The sequence below is a fragment of the Saccopteryx bilineata genome, chromosome 4, assembly GCF_036850765.1.
Source record: "Saccopteryx bilineata isolate mSacBil1 chromosome 4, mSacBil1_pri_phased_curated, whole genome shotgun sequence".
Classification (NCBI taxonomy): Eukaryota; Metazoa; Chordata; class Mammalia; order Chiroptera; family Emballonuridae; genus Saccopteryx; species Saccopteryx bilineata.
Genome location: NC_089493.1, coordinates 147,588,986 through 147,609,474, shown reverse-complemented (window position 1 = coordinate 147,609,474; position 20,489 = coordinate 147,588,986). Strand labels below are relative to the sequence as shown.

The 20,489-nt window shown below is 43.0% G+C and overlaps 1 protein-coding gene across 1 annotated transcript in view; it reads left to right on the top strand.

Annotated features, from left to right (window-relative positions):
- The first annotated feature begins 13,447 nt into the window (after positions 1–13,447).
- The window catches only part of DLD (dihydrolipoamide dehydrogenase), a 33,174-nt gene continuing 26,132 nt past the window's right edge, over positions 13,448–20,489 (top strand). Inside the window, exons 1-2 of the mRNA XM_066272183.1 lie at positions 13,448–13,603; positions 15,007–15,085. Coding sequence (XP_066128280.1) covers positions 13,565–13,603; positions 15,007–15,085 — 118 coding nt within the window. The 5' untranslated portion in view covers positions 13,448–13,564. The remainder of the gene's footprint in view (positions 13,604–15,006; positions 15,086–20,489) is intronic.

Sequence of the window (20,489 nt, the reverse complement as noted above, 5' to 3'; positions counted from 1 at the left end):
TCTGCCCACCAGGGGGCGATGCTCTGCCCATCCTGGGCGTCACCATGTTGCGACCAGAGCCACTCTAGCACCTGAGGCAGAGGCCACAGAGCCATCCCCAGCGCCCAGGCAATCTTTGCTCCAATGGAGCCCTGGCTGCGGGAGGGGAAGAGAGAGACAGAGAGGAAAGCGCGGTGGAGGGGTGGAAAAGCAAATGGGCGCTTTTCCTGTATGCCCTGGCTGGGAATCGAACCCGGGTCCTCCGCACGCTAGGCCGATGCTCTACTGCTGAGCCAACCGGCCAGGGCCAGGGTTTTTTTTTTGTCCTTTTATTTCTATTTGCACTGATGTCTTTATGCCTCAGAAATTACATTCTCCTTGGTTTTTCCTTGCCTCTCTAACAAAAATCCTGTCCACCTTTTGAATACCAATTTAAGTTATTACATTTTGCATGAAGGCTGACTTTCCTCATGTCCCCAGCCCACTAGGATCTCTCCACCTACAAGTTCCTGAAGCACTTATTAGCTTTTCTACGTACTTTCATGCATTCAACAATTTTTTGAATGTCTATTATGAGCAAGGCACTGTTTCAGGCTTTGGGGATCTATCAGGGAACAAAACAGACAGAAATATTAGCCCTTGTGAGCTTATATCCTTGTGGTTGCAGAAAACTTTATAAAAGTCACACAAACAAGTAAAATGTGGTATGTTAGAAGATGATAAGTGCTGTGGGAAACATTAAGTCAGATCAGGGAGAATGAGAGTAAAGGGCAGAGGTGATATTTATTAGGTTGGTCAGATAGGTCTCATTGAGAAAATGACTTGATTGATGATTTAAAGGAGGCAAGTCATTGGATGGTGGTTGGGGGTGGGGGTGCAAACCGATGAGCCAGCCTCTTGTCTCATAGTTCTTTCCCGTGTACAGGGATGCCTGAGGGCCTCAACTAAATTGTAAGCTTTCTGAGATTGGGGATTTGCTGATAATGTTTTTCCATTCCTTTTTTTTTGTCCCATACAATATTTTGTATCTAGTAGGTGCTAACAAACAACTCTTGGTAATTATTGATTTATTGACTATGTACATCAGTGGCCTAACATCTTTGTATTTGCAATCATTTTGAAGCATCCTTTTATCCCTGCTCCAACATACACATTTCCTTTTTGTAGTTTCCTGCTTTTTCAGAAGTTTCCAGAATGAAGAATATGAGAGAACATTGTCCCCTTCAGGGCAGGTGGTACTAGCTACTTCTGACTCTGTTTACTTATACTGTTAACTACAGTGTAACTTGCTATTACAGACTCAGTCAACCACAAAGGTTTGATTAGCATTTTTGATACAATTTTGTTGTTGTTTAAGCATCATCTAAAAAAATGAAATTTATCAGGACCAAAGGAGATGATTTGAAATGAAGTACAGTAATTTCCTCAATAAAATCACAAAATATCTAAGGGAGAAGACTGTATGAAAGTGACTTTGAGAACATTTGAGCTAGTTTGTCTCATAATAGATGGAGAAATTCAACCCCAGTAAACTTGGGTTAAACAACCAAGGCAGGCCAATGCCAGAGATGGTCTTCCATCACGCTGTTCCTTACAAAGTAGTCAGTACCATGTCTGGCATGAAAGGCTGTAGAATGGAATTGTGGAAGGAGCAGCAGCAAACACTGGAGTTTTCTCGTGTGTGACTATTGGTATGTTATTGAAACTCTTCCATTATCTTCCTTAAAAAATGGTATTAATAATACCTACTTTGTAGTTATGAGATTAAAAAAATAGTCCATTTAGAGTGACTTTTTAGTAAATGGTAGTGTGCAATTGGATTTCAGGTAACCTCTGAGAAGTAATCTCTATTCACTTTTGCAGAAAGGAGTTTATGGGCAGGCCATTATTGGCTAAGCATAGAACCAGGGTGAAGTTTTGAGAAGTGGTCAGGAACCTAGACTATCCTAGATGAAATTTCCCTCAGGAATGTCTGAATAGGATACTGCCATTGCCACCACAGGCCACAGATGCTGGAGCCACTGGAACTGTCAGTGGAGTGATTCTAAATGATTAATTTTGTGTCACCCCTTTGATTCAGGTCCTTGTGGGAGCATCTGATTAGCTTAGGTCCTGTGTCTGTTCTATCTGTTGTTGGTGGCCCTGGGGTGGTAATTTGGGCTTCCTAGTGGAGTCTTGTCTCACATCTTAACAGATCTCTTAAACATATAAAGGGGGTTCCAACAGACAACAACCACTGGAATAACAAACATCTATTGCAAATATCTACTGTAACTATTATGTGGTTCTCTGAAAGCCAACTCTGCAACTTGGTGGCATAGCTTTGCAGCTAGAAGGGAGCTTATAGCCCCTTATTTTAAAGTTTGGGAAACCAAGCTCCCTTGAGATGATTTATGCTAGATTACACAGAAAGTACAAGGCTGTCGGGTCTAGAACTCAGGTCTCCTAATTGTCAGTCCAGCTCTCCTCAAGGCATTCTTTCTCATCTGTAAAAATGAGCAAGATGATAACGCTTACTGCCTGGAACACTCCTTCTCATGGTATGAATATTAGTTCATGCATTGCATTTTTAGGGAAGCCTTCTGTCCCTAACTTGTCCAACTAGGCCAACTAGTCCAAAGTCCCTCTTTTTCTTTTTCCGTGTGTGTGTGTGTGTGTGTGTGTGTGTGTGTGTGTGTGTGTGACAGAGACAGGAAGAGGGATAGATAGGGACAGAAAAAAAGGGAGAGAGATGAGAAGCATCAATTCTTCATTGTGGCACCTTAGTTGTTCATTGATTGCTTTCTCATATGTGCCTTGACTGGGAGTCTACAGCAGACTAAGTGATCCCTTGCTCAAGTCAGTGACCTTGGGCTCAAGCTGGTGAGCCTTGCTCAAACCAGATGAGCCTGTGCTCAAGCTGGAGACCTCGAGGTTTTGAACCTGGGTCCTCCATATTCCAGTCCAATGCTCAATCCACTGCACCATTGCCTGGTCAGACCAAATTCCCTCTTAAAACATCATAGATTTATCATTTTTAAAAATTTTATTAATTTTAAAGAGAAAGAGGGAAAGAATATTAATTTGTTTTTCCACTTACTTATACATTCATTGGTTGATCCTTGTATCTGCTGTGACCAGGGATCTAATTCAGAACCTTGGTGTATCAGGACGATGCTTTAACTAACTGAGCTACACGACCAGGGCACCATAACACTTATCATAATTACACTTTCCTATATCATTATGGAAGTATTTGGTTGATATAAGTCCTCATTAGGATGTAAACTCCATGAGAGCAGGGACTAGTTCTGGTTTTATTCTCTGTTACTTCTACAGGGCAGTGTCCAGCACATAGTGGGCCCTCAGTGATTATTCTTTTTATTCTGAATTGAGAAGTGGGGAGACAAAGAGACCCACATGGGTCAGATGGGGGTCCACCCAGCATACCCACTAGGGGTGATTCTCTACCCCTCTGGGGCGTTGCTCTGTTGCAACTGGAACCATTCTAGCACCTGAGGGGGAGGCCATGGAGCCATCCTGAGTGCCCGGGCCAACTTTGCTCCAATGGAGCTTTGGCTGTGGGAGAGGAAGTATGAGCTAGAGAGAAAGGAGAGGGGGAAGGGTAGAGAAGCAGATGGGCTCTTCTTTTTGTGTCCTGACCCAGGACATCCATATGCTGGGCAGATGCCCTATTACTGAACCAACTAGCTGGGGCCTGATTATTCTTAAGTTCAGAAGTAAATGGATAAAGAGAGATTGGACCCTATAAAGAAATTTAGGTATTGTTAAAGTTGTCACTACTATCACTGCAGTGGTTCTATTGTACACTCTAGGCGAGTGTTGGGTGAGTCTTTGACTTCTCATATATTTTGGCTTCTTTTTTCTTTCTGCCTATGGCTTTCACCTAATGTCCACTTGTCATCTACTCTGTTCCATTCCCCCAACCCAGATATTCCCAGTAGGGGAAGATTTTTACCCTTCACAGTAATTCCTCTAAGCACCTGAGGATCTTCTTTCTTTTTCCAACTATCTAGAAGATCTACTAACCAACCAGTTTACAGGGCTAGAGGGAGAATTTAATGGTGAAATTATGTAAAGCCTCTACTACAGTGTTTAGAATAGTGGTTTTCAACCACCAGTTATAGACCCAATGATTACAGACTCTATAATCTTCATACAATATCAGGTGGGTAACTCTTTCGCGGACCTGCATGAAATTTCTGGCAGACCAACACTGGTGCACAGACCAGCAGTTGAATACTGATTTAGAACATCTGCTCAACAGATATTAACTTCTTACTCTCTTTTTCCTAAGGGAAAAATTGTAGACAGCAACTGATAGCTTGTTTTAACAGAGAATGTTTGGGAAAGGGACAATAGGAGTGAATCTGTTAATGGAAAACTTTCAGGTTAGGAGTTGGGGCAGGGATTGGGTAGAGTAGAAATACTTGGGCAGAGGGTCATTTAGGGACCCCTTAAATGCCACTGTGTGGTTATCACCCTCATCTGAAGCAATTTGGAGAAGAGTGGCAGTATATGGGGATTCTACCTGTACAACAACCTCTTCTAGAGGACCACATAGCTCAATTAAAAGTAAATCAACCAACAGGAATTGGGACTTTCTCTATGCCAGAGACTGTTAAGTGCAGAATCTCTTTGATAGTTCTCTCTCACTTTCCTTCCTGAGCGCCTTTTAAGATGTATCTTTTGTGAATTCATCCATTCCTAAGTGTCAACCATTACCCGCATGCCAACAACCTTTCAAGTCCATGTCTAGAGTTCCTAAGCTCCAGACTTCTGTTTCCAGGAATTATTAAAGATCTCAACTGGGTTGCCCTGCTGGCATAAAAAATTCCAGAACTTAACTCATTAGCTTATCTCCAAAGTTGTTCTTTCCCCTATGTTGCCTATTTCTGTATTGGTTTCACTACTCACCCAGCAATCTAAGCTAGATGCTTCAGAGCAATCTTCAATGTTTTCTTCTCTCTCATTATCACACAGAATGGATAGAACTTGATAGACCTTATTGGTGTCTTGCCTATATCCTTTTAGCACTCACATTTCCTTGCATGCTTACCCAAAACTCTTTTAACGGCAAGCACCAGGGTCTCTTTAGCTGCTGCAGGATTTCTCTGGCTTTTGGTGCTCATTCGGCCCACTTACTGGGCAGGTCAGAAGTGCCAGAGAGTTAAAATCCCTGGGATCAGTCCTCAACCAATGACTGGTGGAAGTTGATGGATATATTTTGGGGAGAACAACTCTGAAGCATTCTCTATGCTGTCTCCCACAGGCCTTCAGTAACCCTGAGTCCTGATTATCCACAGTGGTAATCTACCCACATGTATCTGAAATAATTCCCATGCCTTTTCCATCCCCAACTGATGTTTCCTTGGATTGTCTCTCAAACAAACTTTTTGCACCTGAATGCTGTCTGTGCATCTGCTTCTAGGAATAGTCAACTAAAACAGTGACCAATTAGATATTGGGATAAAGGGAGGATTGGTAGTGGCTATAAATTCTTACTGTGTCTGATTGGCTTTTTGGATGTATCATTTGTGTTTTATATATTAGATAATTGAAACTGAGGTGCTGGCAGGACCACCCAGTTGGATGTGTTCAGCAGACAGCTGTAAATGTGGAATTGGAGATCAGGAGAGAAGTAGGGACTAGAGACAAGGAATTAGGAATTATTAGTATATGCAAGCAGGTGCTAAAGCCATGAAAATGGTTACGATAGCCAAAAGGCTATATGCAGAGAAAAGAACAGGGAGACTGAAAATTAGAGTTCTTGCCTAAAACTGAGCGTGGTGAGATAAGGCGTAATTTTGAACTAGTGTTTAAATTCAGAGCCCAGCACAGTGCCTGGGCAATAACCTGTAGCATCCACCGGGTATGAGAACAAACGTCAGAGACTTTCAGGAGTTAAGATGTTACTTTATTGGCCAGTTTAACCTGCGCAGGGGCAAACTCCCAAGATGTCCGGAGACACCGTGCCCACAAGGAGCTGCAAACGGAAGCCACACCTGGAGCTTACAGCCAGGCCCTTATATATCCTAAGTGAGCAAGCATAGTACAGAAGCAGATGTGGCAGTTTAGCTATTGGCTAGGGAGGTCACATGCAGCATAGCAACAGGGGCTGGCATAGTAACAGGGGCCGGTTTTAGCTTAGTGGCGAATTTCAAACCTAAACTTCTCATAAGGGTCTCTGACCTTCTTTGTTCCCAGCCTCACAGGAGCCATATCAGCACTTACTGTTCCTTCAATAGTTACACTCTTTGCAGCACTCCCTGTTCCTTCAATAGTTACACTCTTTGGCAGCCCCAGTACTCCCTAAATCTAACATTCCCCCATCTCTTTTGGGCATAAATCAAACCCTTGATTCTTCATCAGTGGGGAGAATGGTATAAGGCTGGGGCTCATGAGAATTTTCTACTTTAGCTGTAGCTATAAGCTAATTGGGTCTTATACACTGGCTAGTGATTAGCCTACTACGCCTCTCACAATGGTCAGCGATGAGCTCAGGGGGAGAGGGGTATTTATAGGCGAAACCTACAAGGTTACAATGTTTTCAGCACATTTGTACAATATCTTTGCAAAAGTACACAAGCACACACTGTTTTAAGATAATAAACTACTTTCCTGCAATATCTGCAGGGCTGATACACAAGGAGCGTGTCCTGCCTTGTATTTTTCTTCTCTGCACTACATTCTTACAACTTGCACAAACCTTCTACAATTTACATAAACCTTCAACTTTTATGCACTTTCTTATCCAGAAATAACTGGCCTTCATAACAACTTGCTTTTCCCTTTTCTTTTCAAAAGTACCTCTACACTTCGTACGTTCTATTATCAAAACCATACAATTCCTTTCTAGTCAAAACTCTTGATTTAAAAATCTTTAACCTTTAGTGACAATTAAGTTGACTTTCTTTTTATCCTAGTTTCCCTTTTTCTAAAGCCTGATTAAAAGAGTCCTTAGTTAGTTCTTCTAGGCATTAGCCATGCGTGGACCAGTTAACTTCTGGTTTGTGGCTGAAGCAGGGCATGCCGTCCTTCTCAGGGTCAGCTTACAAGGGTTGGCGGGGTCAGTCTTCGCTGTCCACAAAGGTGTCTCTGCTGGGACTGCAAGCTTCAGCCAGCTGCAGTGGACCCAGGCGGGTATGCCTTCTACCTTGGCAGTAGTGGGGGTGCTCAGGATCATGGTGTGTGGACCCGTCTACGTGGGAGTCAGTCCTTGGGTGGTGTACTGCTAGAAGTGCCTCTTGGACAGTCTTTGAACAGTTTGCTGAGTAACCTGTAAAACCTTCTCATGTCCCTCTTTCCACAGCACAGACGTGTCCCTTGATGGGGCTGGGAAGCCTGGCAGGCTTCAGTTCAATGACCTTTCTTTCTACTCTGGAGCAGGGCCTGCAAGGACTTGAGGAAATTATGATTAGAAATCTCTAGTTCCCCTCTGGTCAATCGAGGTACAAGGGGCACAGGTTGCCCAAATAAGATTTCATAAGGGGTCTATTTATTGAGATAGGGGGTACATCTGGTTCTAAAAAGGGCGAAAGGGAGGAGCTCAACCTAGTTTTCGCCGGTCTCCCCTCTCAGCTTAATTATAGTTTCCTTCAGAGTCCTGTTCATTCTTTCTACCTGTCCTGAACTTTGGGGCCTATAAATGCAATGCAATTTCTAATTAATACCTATCTTAGTGGCTAATTCTTGAGATATCCTCGATATGAATGTAGGTCTATTGTCTGATCCTAGGGCTAGGGGAATGCTATATCTAGGTATGATTTCCCTTAATAAGACTTTGCAGACTGTGGAAGCAGCCTCTCCTCGCGTGGGGAATGCTTCCACCTATCCTGAGAAGGTGTCTAATAATACTAATAGATACTTATAACCTGACTTCCTAGGGGCCATCTCTGTGAAATCTATTTCCTACAGTTCTCCCGGAGCTTTCCCCTGATACCTCACAAAGGGGGGTAGCTTCTTATTCTGCGCATTTACTCTGGCACAGATGCTGCACCTCGAGACAATGGAGTGGACAATATCCCTGATGTTGGGCCCTATATAATACTTCCTGATAAGTTCTAGCTTGTTTTGTCCTAGATGGGTACTAGTATGAATACTTCCTACTATTTCTCTTACTATTCCCTTGGGTAAATAGAGCCAGGAGTCAGGAAGCTCTATCTATCCCTGCTAATTTTTCTTCCCTTTCAACTGCATCCCTTCCTGCTCTTTTTCTGGGGAATATCTAGGATCTGGAGGTAGCGTTGGCTTAGGCAGCAATGGCAGAAGGCTTTCTTGTGGCCTAGTGGCTGCCTCTCTTGCAGCTGAGTCTGCTAGGTTGTTACCCTTTACAATAGGAGAGTCCCCTCTCTGGTGTCCTTTGCAGTGGATGATGGCAACTTTGGTAGGTAGCCAAAAATGGCGTTTAGGAGGGCAAGAATTTTATTGCGATTTTTAATGTCTTTCCCCCCTGCTGTCAGTAAGCCTATCTCCTTGTATATGGCTCCATGGACATGGGCAGTGGCGAATGCATTCCGGCTGTCAGTGTAGATGTTGGCAACTTTTCTCTCTGCTATCTGTAAGGCTCGGGTTAGTCCTATTAGCTCTGCCTTTTGTGCAGATGTTCCTGTGGGCAGTGCTTTCTGCCACAGGCCCTTATTTTCCATGGCTACTGCTGCCCCTGCATGTCGTTGTCCATCCTTAATAAAACTGCTCCCGTCTGTAAAGAGGGTCAGGTCTGCCTTCCCATATGCTTGATTCCTTAAGTCCGGGCGGGAGCCAGTTACTGTGTCAAGGATTTGTTTGCAACTGTGGACCAAAGTGGAGTTGTTGGGTTCAGGGCAGCAGTTTTGAGGAACTGAACAGATGGAGGGTTCAGCAGCTGAGCCTGATACTGCATTAGCCGTGCATTAGATAGCCACCTGTCAGGAGGTGCTCGCAGCACTTGCTCTACGTAGTGTTCCTCAATGACTTTGATGTCCTGCCCTAAAGTTAATTTACTAGCCTCCTTGACTGGTATGTAGGTGGCAGCAAGTGCCCTCAGACATGTTGGCCATCCCGAGGCTACAGGATCAAGTCTCTTGGACAGATAGGCGACAGGCCTCTTCTACGGCCCAAGTTCCTGGCTCAGTACTCCTAAGGCTACCCTACCCCTTTCTGCTATAAATAGCTGAAAGGGTTTGGCCAGATCTGGCAGGGCCAAAGCTGGGGCAGTCACCAGGGCCTCTTTAAGCGCTTGGAATGCTTGCTTCTCCTTATCTGTCCATGTGAACTGCTCTTCCTTACCCCCAGTCAGTTCGTGCAGGGGTTTAGCTAGTTCTGCAAAACCTAATATCTACAAATGGCAGTATCCTACTGCACCCAGGAATTCTCGTACCTGTCTCTTGTTAGTAGGCTCGGGGATCTGCAAGACCATCTGAATTCGCTGGCTGGATAATGTCCCTTGCCCTCCCTGTAAGTTATAACCCAAATAACTTACAGTTTGCATCACAATTTGGGCCTTCTTGGCGGAGACTCGATATTCCATTCGCCCGAGATCTTGTAGCAGGTCCGAGGTAGCTTCCTCACACTCTCCTTCATCCTTGGCAGCTATGAGGATGTCATCCACATACTGGAGCAGTACAATTGATGGATGGGAGGAGCAAAAAGCCTGCAGATCTTTGCTGAGGGTTGTGCATTCACCTCCTGCAAGTCCTGAACCGGATGATAGTCTTGGCTCCCCGGTTTCTGGACGGGAAGCAGCGGGGTGTTCCAGGCTGATTGGCACCTTCGACGGATGCCTGCCTCCAGCAGGCATTGCAAGTGCCAGGCAATTCCCTGTCTAGCTCGGGCTGGGACCGGGTACTGCCTGATCCTAACCAGTCTAGCAGTGCTAAGCAGTTGCACCAGGACAGGCGGTTGGTGAGCAGCCAAACCTGGGGGGTTGGTTTCCACCCAAACCTCAGGTACCTGGGCACACAGGGCATCTGGAACCCCTTCCTTGGCCTCCTTACCTACTAGGATGGTGGCAAGTAAGTGTTCTTCAGACAGTGGGACAGTTACTTCCATGCTGACCTCTGCCTCTTTGTTCCCCATAGGGCTTTCCTCCCGTCGGAAGGTTATGGTGGCCTGAAGTTTCTGCAATAGGTCCCTTCCAAGCAGTGGGTAAGGGCAGTCTGGAATGACTAGGAAAGAGTGGGTGATGGTGCCTCGACCTAAGTCAGTAATTCTTGCGGTGGCCCATGGGTAGGCTTCTGCTTTGCCCATTGCCCCTATTATCTTAGTAGTTGTCTTCTGCATCTGGCCCTGTGGTTTCTTTAGGACTGAGTAGGTGACTCCCGTGTCGACTAGGAAGTCTATTGGTTTTCCTTCGACTGTTAAGGTGACCATGGGCTCCTGGGAGCTGGTGGGAATGGAGCCCTGGCCCCGTCAGTCTAAGGTTTGGAGCAAGACCTCTGGGCCCTGTCTTGGCCCTTGAATGTCGGCCTTTAACCTTGAACACTCTCTCTTCTAGTGCCTTTTCTCCTTACAATATGCACATTGATCTTTTGCTATTCGCCATCCCTGGCCCTTTTGCTGTCCCCCTTTCCCTTTTGGAGGAGGTTTCTGGGCAGCAATCAGAATTTTGACAACTTCCTTCGCCCTGCCAACCTCCGGATCATCCCTATTGACATACACCTTCTGGGCTATCTCTAATAGCTTGCTTCTATTCTCTCCTTTAAATCCCTCTATCTTCTGAAGCTTTTTCCTAATATCTGAAGCAGCCTGAGTCACAAAGGCTATATTTACTAGTCTCCTGTTCTCTTCTGCCTCAGGATCTAGAGGGGTATATACTCTATAAGCCTCTATGATTCTTTCTAGAAAGGGTGCTGGGGATTCCTCTCTTCTCTGGATGACTTCACTAACCTTACTGAAGTTGGTTGGCTTTCTAGCTGCTGTCTTGAGCCCCCTCAACAGAGCCCGGCGATAGTGGAGGAGCACATCCCTTCCCCCAGCGGTATTAGGGTCCCAGGTAGGCGGTTGAGACGGGAGAGCATCTTCTATTTCCCTTCTTCCCTCCTAAGTTTCCCTTTCTTCTAATACCGCCTTAGCAGCTTCTCTAATTATTCTGTCCCTTTCTTCCGAAGTGAAGAGGGTTTGTAAAATCTGCTGACAATCGTTCCATGTGGGCTGACGGGTCCTAAAAATGGTCTCAAGGAGAGATATTAGTCCCTGAGGTTTCTCGGAAAATGGGAGATTCTGATGTTTCCAATTGTATAAATCACTAGTGGAAAAGGCACATAGATGAGGTGAGGAGGTGCCCATGGGCCAGTATCTGGTGCCGGCGGTGCCTCCCGGAGGAGGAGGCAAAATGGCTGCCCTCCTGGAGGAGGAGGCAAAATGGCTGCCCTCCTGGAGGAGGAGACAAAATGGCTGCCTCTACCCACACATCCATATACAGGTATTGGTCTGGGTGGGGAGCCCTATAGACTGTGGCTCTGACAGCAAACAAAGTTGGAAGGTCAAAAGTGCCCTCTGTGGGCCGTCCTACATTAAATGTAGGCTATTCCAGCTGGCTCAAGGTCCGGAGGAAACCTGGACTCGGCTGCGGACCTCCGTACCCCTGAGCCCTCTTCTGGAAATCAGAAAAATTCTTCAACAGGTTCTCGAGCAGGGATCCCGGCACAGACTCCTGTTGTCCCATCCTAGATGACTCAGGAATAATGAGAAAGGGTAGGATACAGGCAACACACACTGTTAACACAGGGAACACACTTGTCTCTCTCACACTCAACTCAGTCATTTGAGCTCAGACAAAATGCACTGCAGCGCAGCGCAAAACGGATTCCTAATGTGACCCGTCACTCCAAAGTTAAATCCAAATATCCAAATTTCAGAGAGCGGTGTCCTGCTTCTGAAAGCCCTGGGTAGGTTACCGGCAGCGTCCCACCTACTACCTCAGGATTATGTGCTCCGGAGCCCAAAAGCCAAACCAAATGAGGATCCTCCGTGAATACTTACTCAGCTTGAGCTGTCCTTCTGGTCTCCGACTCAAAACTCCACCAAGGGAGAATCCCGGGTAAACCCCCAAAATGTAGCATCCACCGGGTATGAGAACAAACGTTGGAGACTTTCAGGAGTTAAGATGTTACTTTATTGGCCAGTTTAACCTGCGCAGGGGCAAACTCCCAAGATGTCCGGAGACACTGTGCCCACAAGGAGCTGCAAACGGAAGCCACACCTGGAGCTTACAGCCAGGCCCTTATATATCCTAAGTGAGCAAGCATAGTACAGAAGCAGATGTGGCAGTTTAGCTATTGGCTAGGGAGGTCACATGCAGCATAGCAACAGGGGCTGGCATAGTAACAGGGGCCGGTTTTAGCTTAGTGGCGAATTTCAAACCTAAACTTCTCATAAGGGTCTCTGACCTTCTTTGTTCCCAGCCTCACAGGAGCCATATCAGCACTTACTGTTCCTTCAATAGTTACACTCTTTGCAGCACTCCCTGTTCCTTCAATAGTTACACTCTTTGGCAGCCCCAGTACTCCCTGAATCTAACATAACCTTCACAGAAATGTAGAATTAACTTCATTCCCACTATATATTCAATGCAAAGCAAGAATCAGAACTTAGACCTCTTTGCTTAATCTTGAATACAATGGTTTTATCTCTTATGAAAACTTAAAATCTCATCTACTACTCCACCCATTATTTACTCCACCAGGGAGTTGTGCTTCCCAACTGAGGAGGCAGAAGAGTGTGTTTTTTACATATTGCCAGTTAGCTTACTCAGAGCAAGATGTTGGTGATGCCAGACAGTGGCTCCATCCCTTCCTTATACAGCATTTGATTTTGGGGGAGTAAGTATAGAGCAGTAGTGAAGGCCCAAGGCTTTGACCTCAAAGCTGCAGTCATCTTTCTCTGGGGGTATTGTTTAAACTCTCAGAGCCTCATCCAAAAAGTCCAAATACTTATAATGCTTTATATTGGCGATTTTACTGTTGTGCCGCAAGAATTAAAACATGCAATGCCTGACTAGTCAGGGGTACTGACCTCTTTTCCCTTAGATTGTCAAATTAAAAAAATGACAACACAGCCAAAACGACAATACCCATATGGTGTAAATGAACCAAAATTATACCCTTTTTTTTGTCCAGTACTTGAAAAATATATATCTTGGTGTGTCTCAGAATTTTCGTAATTTGTGAGCCTGCGTTATATTGTCTTAAAGAGAAAGTGAGGTAATGCCTGGAAAGTGTTTAGACTCTGGCCTAACACAGTCAAGAACTTGTCAAGCTTTACTTCCTGTGGAATTCATTAAGCAAACGACGGTCTCTTTTGTTTATTTCGTCTTCCCAGTAGCTGATCACATTGCAATTGCGGACTGACGCTTTTTTTTTACCACGCCCCCAAACGGTCCCTTACCCCCACCGCCACAAAGCACTATGCTCCTTATGACAGTGTCACACACCGAGCCGGAAAGGAACAACTTTGCCGGGGACCAGAAAGCGCTGGCCAATCGTGCTGCTCCCCACGGATGACGCAAGCGGGGCCTGTGCATGCGCAGGCGGGAAGACCTTGGCCAGGCGGTGGAGGCGCTGGGTGGAGCTGAAGACGTTCGCGAGGAGGAAGGTGCGGCAGCAAAATGCAGAGCTGGAGTCGTGTGTCCTGTACCTTGGCCAAGGTGAGGCCGACGAGGTGTGGTCGTTCTGAGGCCGAGGCACGGGAAAGCCCGCGGACGGGATGCAGGACGCAGCCTGCCTAGTGGGAGCGGAGAGGCCGGGCGAATGGGTCCGCCCGGGCCCGGCCTGAGCCGGCCGGGTGCAGGCTGTGGACTGGTGCAGGCCCGGCTGTGGGACGGCCAGCAGAGCTCGTCCTTTCCGTTCCCGGGCCAGGCGGTGGGGCTGCGGTCCCACAGAGGCCTCTGCCGAGGAGGTGGAAACTGGCCCTTCATACCATCTCTTTCCCAGCCCCGGGCCCTGATGGCCTAACTTTCTGCAGTGGTCCGGTGACCTTGGGACCACTGCCGGAAAGACCCAAACCCAGTCAGGCCCAACGAATAGCCTAGGAATCCCTCAGTGGCGCCTTCCGTGCTCGCCGCTTTAAGCTGACGGTCATGGCCTGCTCTCCTAGGGGCTTATTTTTAATTGCAGCAGATTATTGTCAAGACAGCTTTCCCTTTTCATCCGCAACCCAGTACAGCCAGATGGCCGCACGTGGGGTCGTGGCCGAGTGCTCTGTGATGGAGATCCTAATAGCAAAGCCTCCCACTCCTTTGTTTCCAAGACGAGCGGCCCGTGCTGCATGTGGAAGTCATGCAGTCGGGCGGGCCAGCTCTCGGACTGACACTCGGGGCTGACGACTGGCCCGCCCCCGTCGTCCACCCTCCTGACCTCAGTGGAGACTCCCTTGGCCTAGAGAGTGTCCTAGGTTCGTGTAGGTCTTGTCGCTGCTCCATCTGCCCGCTGTGGCAGGAGGATCTGCTCTGCTGCTTTGTGCCTCGCTGTTGCAGGAAACAGTCTCCATCCTTATTTAGAGAGTGATGTGGAAAGTGTGATGCAGTTTGTGAAATTGCAGTAGTCCTTCAATATGGATACACCACTCAGTATGTTTTCCTAAATGACTGTTTGATTTTTTGTTCTTCGTTGCGGTTTCAGAAATATCTTCATGGGATGTACATGGTAGATTTGAGTTAGGAAACAATAATGATAAGTAAAAGGGTTGTCATAATGTAGATTATTCACGTATTTAGGAGTCTAAGGACTTTAATTTTGGCATTAAAATGATCCCTGGCACTAAAAATTAGCCATGCTTCTGAAAATTTAATAGAAATAAACACCATTGAATAACATTTTTTATTAGGTTAAACATAAGATGTTTGAATATTTATAATAAAAATATAATGTGGTAAACTGAGGTTGAAAAGTTTAAACAACTGATGTTATCAAAGGAGAAATTGGTATGTATCCTCTGGGTGATAGTGGAGGATACAGTAACAGTGCTTAATACATCTGCCCCAAATCATTACACATTCACTGACCTTCAGTAGTTCTTTGTTTACTGAATAAGAACATTTTTTTCTTCCAGAGAGGCCATTTCAGTCTGTTATCTCATGGTCTTCAGGGAGTTTCTGTAGTGCCTCTGAGGACGTATGCGGATCAACCAAGTAAGTACTTAGTAAAACAGTAAAACAATTTTCCCCTCAAAATTGTTCATATATTTAGTCACTTAAATGTTTATTGTGCACCTGGTGTGATCTAGGTGGTGATACAGGCATAGCCCTGTTCTGGAATTTATGGTCTGGTTCAATAAAAGACAAGTAACACAAATATTTTGGGACATGATGAAAAATTAACCCTTTGAGTAGTGAGTTTTTTCTTCATGCTCACTGACCCCCTGGGAGTGAGTTTTTTTTCCCAAAAAATGAAATTAGTTCCAGTTACAGTTTTATTAACTTAAAATCATGTTTGTTTAATAACCTATTTATGAAACAAGAAGAACGTATATTTGCCTTTTTTTAATGTTGCCTTACACATTTTTTAAGTCAGTTGTACTCTGGATGGTCAGGAGACACAGGACGAACATGAACGTTCGTATTACTCAGGGTTAAAGTAGGTGATTGGGAGGAAGAGACTTTTAGATAAGGTTTCAGGGCTTTTCTGAGCGGGTGCTGAGTGAAGTGAGGTAGTGAGAGGGTTATGTCAGGCAAAGGGAAACATAGTGAAAAGGCTCCGAGGTGAGAATTAGACTGTGAGGCTTAAGGAATCTCAAGAAGGCTGATGTGGCGGAAGCAGAGACCCACCGAAGGCAGAGTCAGCATGCAGGGTTTTGTAAACCAGGCCAGGGACTTTGGATTTTACTCCAAGTGAGATGGGGAGCCACGGAAGGGTTTTGAACAGGAGGGGTGATCTTATGTGATCATATTTAAACATTCATTCTGTCCACTGGTTAGTGTGCTGATTGATTGTTTAACATAGTTTAAAAGGATGACTTTTTTCAAATCCTGAATGAAAATCTTGATGGGCAGTACAAAAGCACATTTTAAAGCCTACCAGGGTGTGCCTGACAAAGAAAGCGTGGATAATGGGTATTTTCTTCTTTATACTTTCTTATATTTTTTGAAGTTTCCATAAAGGATATGTATTTTATTTTTTAAAGTATTTAAAACAGGAAGTTAATGGGCTTGTACTAAGGTATGTTGGCCTCCGAGTACCAAAGATATTGATTATTTACAGTTGTCTGTTTTGACATTTACTGGAATCACCCACATGATTTTGAATAAAGTTGCACTTACACCATGTCTTAAAGCTTCATTGTACCAACCATTAGCTGGGAAAAACTGTGACCATCAGTCTCCTGTATTCTGTGAAATAATTTTATCCTGTATCCTTAACTGTTGTCAAACTATTACCATTTTGGAGATTTTATTCCTAGAAGAAAGAGTAGGGGGAGGATTCAGTTACTAGTGACCAACAGTGAGTGATTTATCCTAGCTTTGAACAGTTAAAGAAATCCTTAGACAATATCAATTTGATGGTGGGAAAATAAGTTGGACCATTATACCCATTGTCCTTTTTTTTCCCTTTTAGTTTTATTGAGATATAATTGGCATATAACCTTTGTCTTTTTTGTTAAGTGGGAATATTACTTATTGTTATATTCATACACTGTAGGAATGTTAGATTTTCATTTTCAAAGCCTGTGATTAAAGATTTCATGGCTAATTCTACACTCTTGTAATTATTCCCAAGAGATTATTCACTGCCTTTACTTACTAGGCAGTTCAGAGCAAGAACTTAGGTTTTAATGGAATGAGGTTAACTGAGCCTTCATGAATGATCCCTTGACATTGAGTAAATTATAAATTCCTGAGTACCTGCCTGACCAGGTGGTGGCGCAGTGGATAGAGCACCAGACTGGGATGCGGAAGACCCAGGTTCGAGACCCCAAGGTTGCCAGCTTGAGCGTGGGCTCATCTGGTTTTAGCAAGGCTTACCAGCTTGAGCCCAAGGTTGCTGGCTCCAGTAAGGGGTCACTTGGTCTACTTTAGCCCCCCAGTCAAGGCACATATGAGAAAGCAATTAATGAACAACTAAGGTGCTGCAATGAAGAATTGATGCTTTTCATCTCTCTCCCTTCCTGCTGCCTGTCTGTCTCTGTCTGTGCCTCTCTCTGTCTCTATCACAAAAATTAAAAAAATTAAAAATAAAATAAATTCTGAGTACCTATGTAGATAAAGTGTGTAAAGTCACTGGATGAAGTAACAAGTATTTTTGCTCATGTATTTATGTTCAACTGAGGTCTTTAATGGCAAGGACTGGGACCTTTTGTTTAGTTCTTAAAGTGACACAGTACATATTCAATACATATTCATTATTTCAACAAATTGGAATATTTACTCCTTGCTGGCTGTTGGGGCTAGTTGCTGGGATATATATAGCATTGAACAAGACAGACGAGGTGCAGCTTTTATAGAGTTTATAATCCATTTGGGGAAGACAGACACCCAACAAATAACTAATTATAATTGTGATAAGGACTCCACATGCTAAACAGTTTCGGGTGGTGACAAATATGTGGAAGGAGGTCACTGAAACAGGCTGAAAATTAAGGACATGGATAATTTTAAAACAGCAACCCTTCCTCGGCAACAACAAATAAATCTTAACAAGTAGTTTTATATTCATTTAGTGAATTTGGTAATTAATGATTATTGCCTTTTGTTGTATCTTCCTTTTCCTGTTTTCTTTTTAAAAATAATTTTGATTTATCCAAAATTTGGTATGTGCCTATTTTCCCTAACTATAGTAAGGTTATTGAAGGCAGTGATGTTTTCCACATATGGTAGGCATTTATAAGTACCGTCTTGGTTGTCTTTATTCTGCAAGTGAAGGAACTTCTTGTCATTTTAGTTGGAGTTCCTGATTGCCCAGGAAATTATGGGATTAACTGAGTGTTTTGGAAGACATAAAAACATATGGCATAGGCTTCGTAATCTAAAGAATCTAGTTTGAATCCTTGCAAGATCGTGTACCAGTTGTGCAACCTGATGCAAGTTATGTATACTGCTTACAAAAATCAGAGGATATTTCAAAATGAATATGAAGCGGTAAAATAGCCCCTAAGTTTTGTGAGCAGTGTAGTTACCCTCAACCCTGTTTCTCCCTGTAAAATGGAAGTAATAACTATGTAATAGAGATGTAATGAGGCTTAAATAAAACAGCATGAAGTGTTTAGCTCAATGCCTGGCACATAGTAAATTACCCAAAATGGTAGATATTATTGCACACTGATTTCTTAACATACTTCTTGTAATTTGTTGATGATTACAATTTATTTGTAACCTGACACCTTTATCTCAGGGGTAACCTTAATAAAGTAATCTTTGTTTTCCTCATAATGATATAAGTAGCATTGTAGAATAATTTGTAGAGCACTTTTTTTCTGCTTTTTCCCTTCCAGTTCATTTCATGGCATTAACTGCCACGTTTATAAAGTCAGTTACCTCTCATTTTACCATTTTTGAAGTATCAGTCAGATAACTTTCTTCTGCTGTTTCACAGCCACCTGAAATGCATATTGCTATTCAGCTGTTTTTTGCCATTTTTGCTGACTTAATCATCTTTCTCTCCTGCTCTCAGTTTGTATATCCTTTTCAGTTTTTCTTTTAACCTTTAACGACTGATGCTAATTTTATAAAAATTTCCATCATGTATTCCTTAATGTATTTCATTTAACTGCTTTTCTGTGTTCTGATTTTTAAAACTATATAGTGGAGCCAAACTGAAAAATGCTTCTTGGTAAGGAGCTGGTAAGGCAGAGTCGAGTACTGTAAACTTGCACTTGCACGCACCTTAGCTACAGGTGAGAGCCAGCTGGTTGGTTTTTCCAACATGTCATTATGAAAAATTGCAAACAATAGAAAAGTAGGAATTTTACTGTGAACATTTATAGGTTCCTCCATTAACATTTTACTGCACTTACATTATTACATGTGCCCATTCATTTCTTCATCAATCTATCTTTTTTGATGCATTTCAATGTAAATTGCAGACATCAGTATACTTCCCCTAAATACTGGCTTATTTCTGAAGGTTTTGTATTGGATCATAACCTATATTCTCAGCTTACAAATCTTTATATAAAGACTTTTCTTTCCCCTTCATTTTTGTGTTTCCTAGCACGTTAGTAGTATTCCAATGGAATGGTACTTCACTGAGTGGTGAACTGTTTTGAGTTTTTGGTATTTTCTGTAGTGTAAAAAAAATTCTAAGATCACATAGTAAATTGGGAAAGAGATTTTGCTCTTATGTGTTTAAATTTATTGAATAAATCTATATATTATAATTAGAAAAGTTAAAATTTAGCAAAGAATGTTTTGGTAGCTTTTACTTACGACTATGAAATTAATGATTAGAACCCTAATTAAGGGATATTGTTTAGGTCATCATTTGGTTCAAGATTTGAAAATAGAAGTACACTTTATTACATATTTAATTCTGAACATGAATCTGTGAACCAAACAGTATAGTCAAAAAACACAAATGGATCAGTTAAAATTGAAGCAATACTTTTTTCATGTATTAGACTAGCTATATTTTGATCATGCATTGAATAATCCTGATTATCATTGATATAACCAAGGAGAATCAGTACTTTCCATTTATTCAATAGAAAGGATTCTTAGACTGTATATAATTGGATAACAATTTCTTAGTTATATTCCAACACAGGTTCTATGATTCTGTTCAAGGCCAGAAAGGATTTTTGAATGATAGCACTCTCATCCCTTCAGTGTTTTGTGGGGGAGGGGAATGATAAGAAATTAAATTGCCGTCTTTGTAGGTCAGAATAATAGCTACCATGTAGGGAATAGTTACGTGTATTTCAAGGACTATACTAAGCTGTTTACATACATTATTTTATATTATGACCCTTGGAGGTACATGTTTTGTGGTCTTTATTTTGCAGATGAGGAAACTGAAAGTGAAGCAGATTAAATTACTCACATAAAATCAGATTATAAAGCTTGATTATTGCTCTTGGGGATTTTAGTTTATGATAGTTGAAACTGAGGAACGAAATAGTACTGAGTAGTAGAAAGACCACTAGAAATAGAGACAAAAAGCTTAATTTTGACTCTTGCCACTTGCTTGCTAGATGACTTTGGGCAAGTCATTTGACTTCCCTGAACCTGTGTTTCTTATCTGTGAAATGTTTGATGCTGTATATGCCATCCCTGCCTTCCTCATAAGGAAGTTCTGAGAATCAAATATGAAAATATATATGAAAGCGTATTTTAGAAAGAAAGTGTGTTAAAAACTGCTAACTGCTACAGTAATTGTAGTTGTAAGAATAATGGAAAGGGAGGAGAAGGGAGACTCCTAACTTTCAAAAGTTGGATTGAGAAGAATGGGAATAATTGGACTAATTTTGTATGTTACTGTTAGTAATTATTATATCCCTAAGGCTGCTGCTTAAATTTAATTCTTAATATTTTTTATCTTCATATATAAATATCTGGAATAGTTAATTGAATGTTCAGGTTAGCCTATTACCTTAAACCAGGT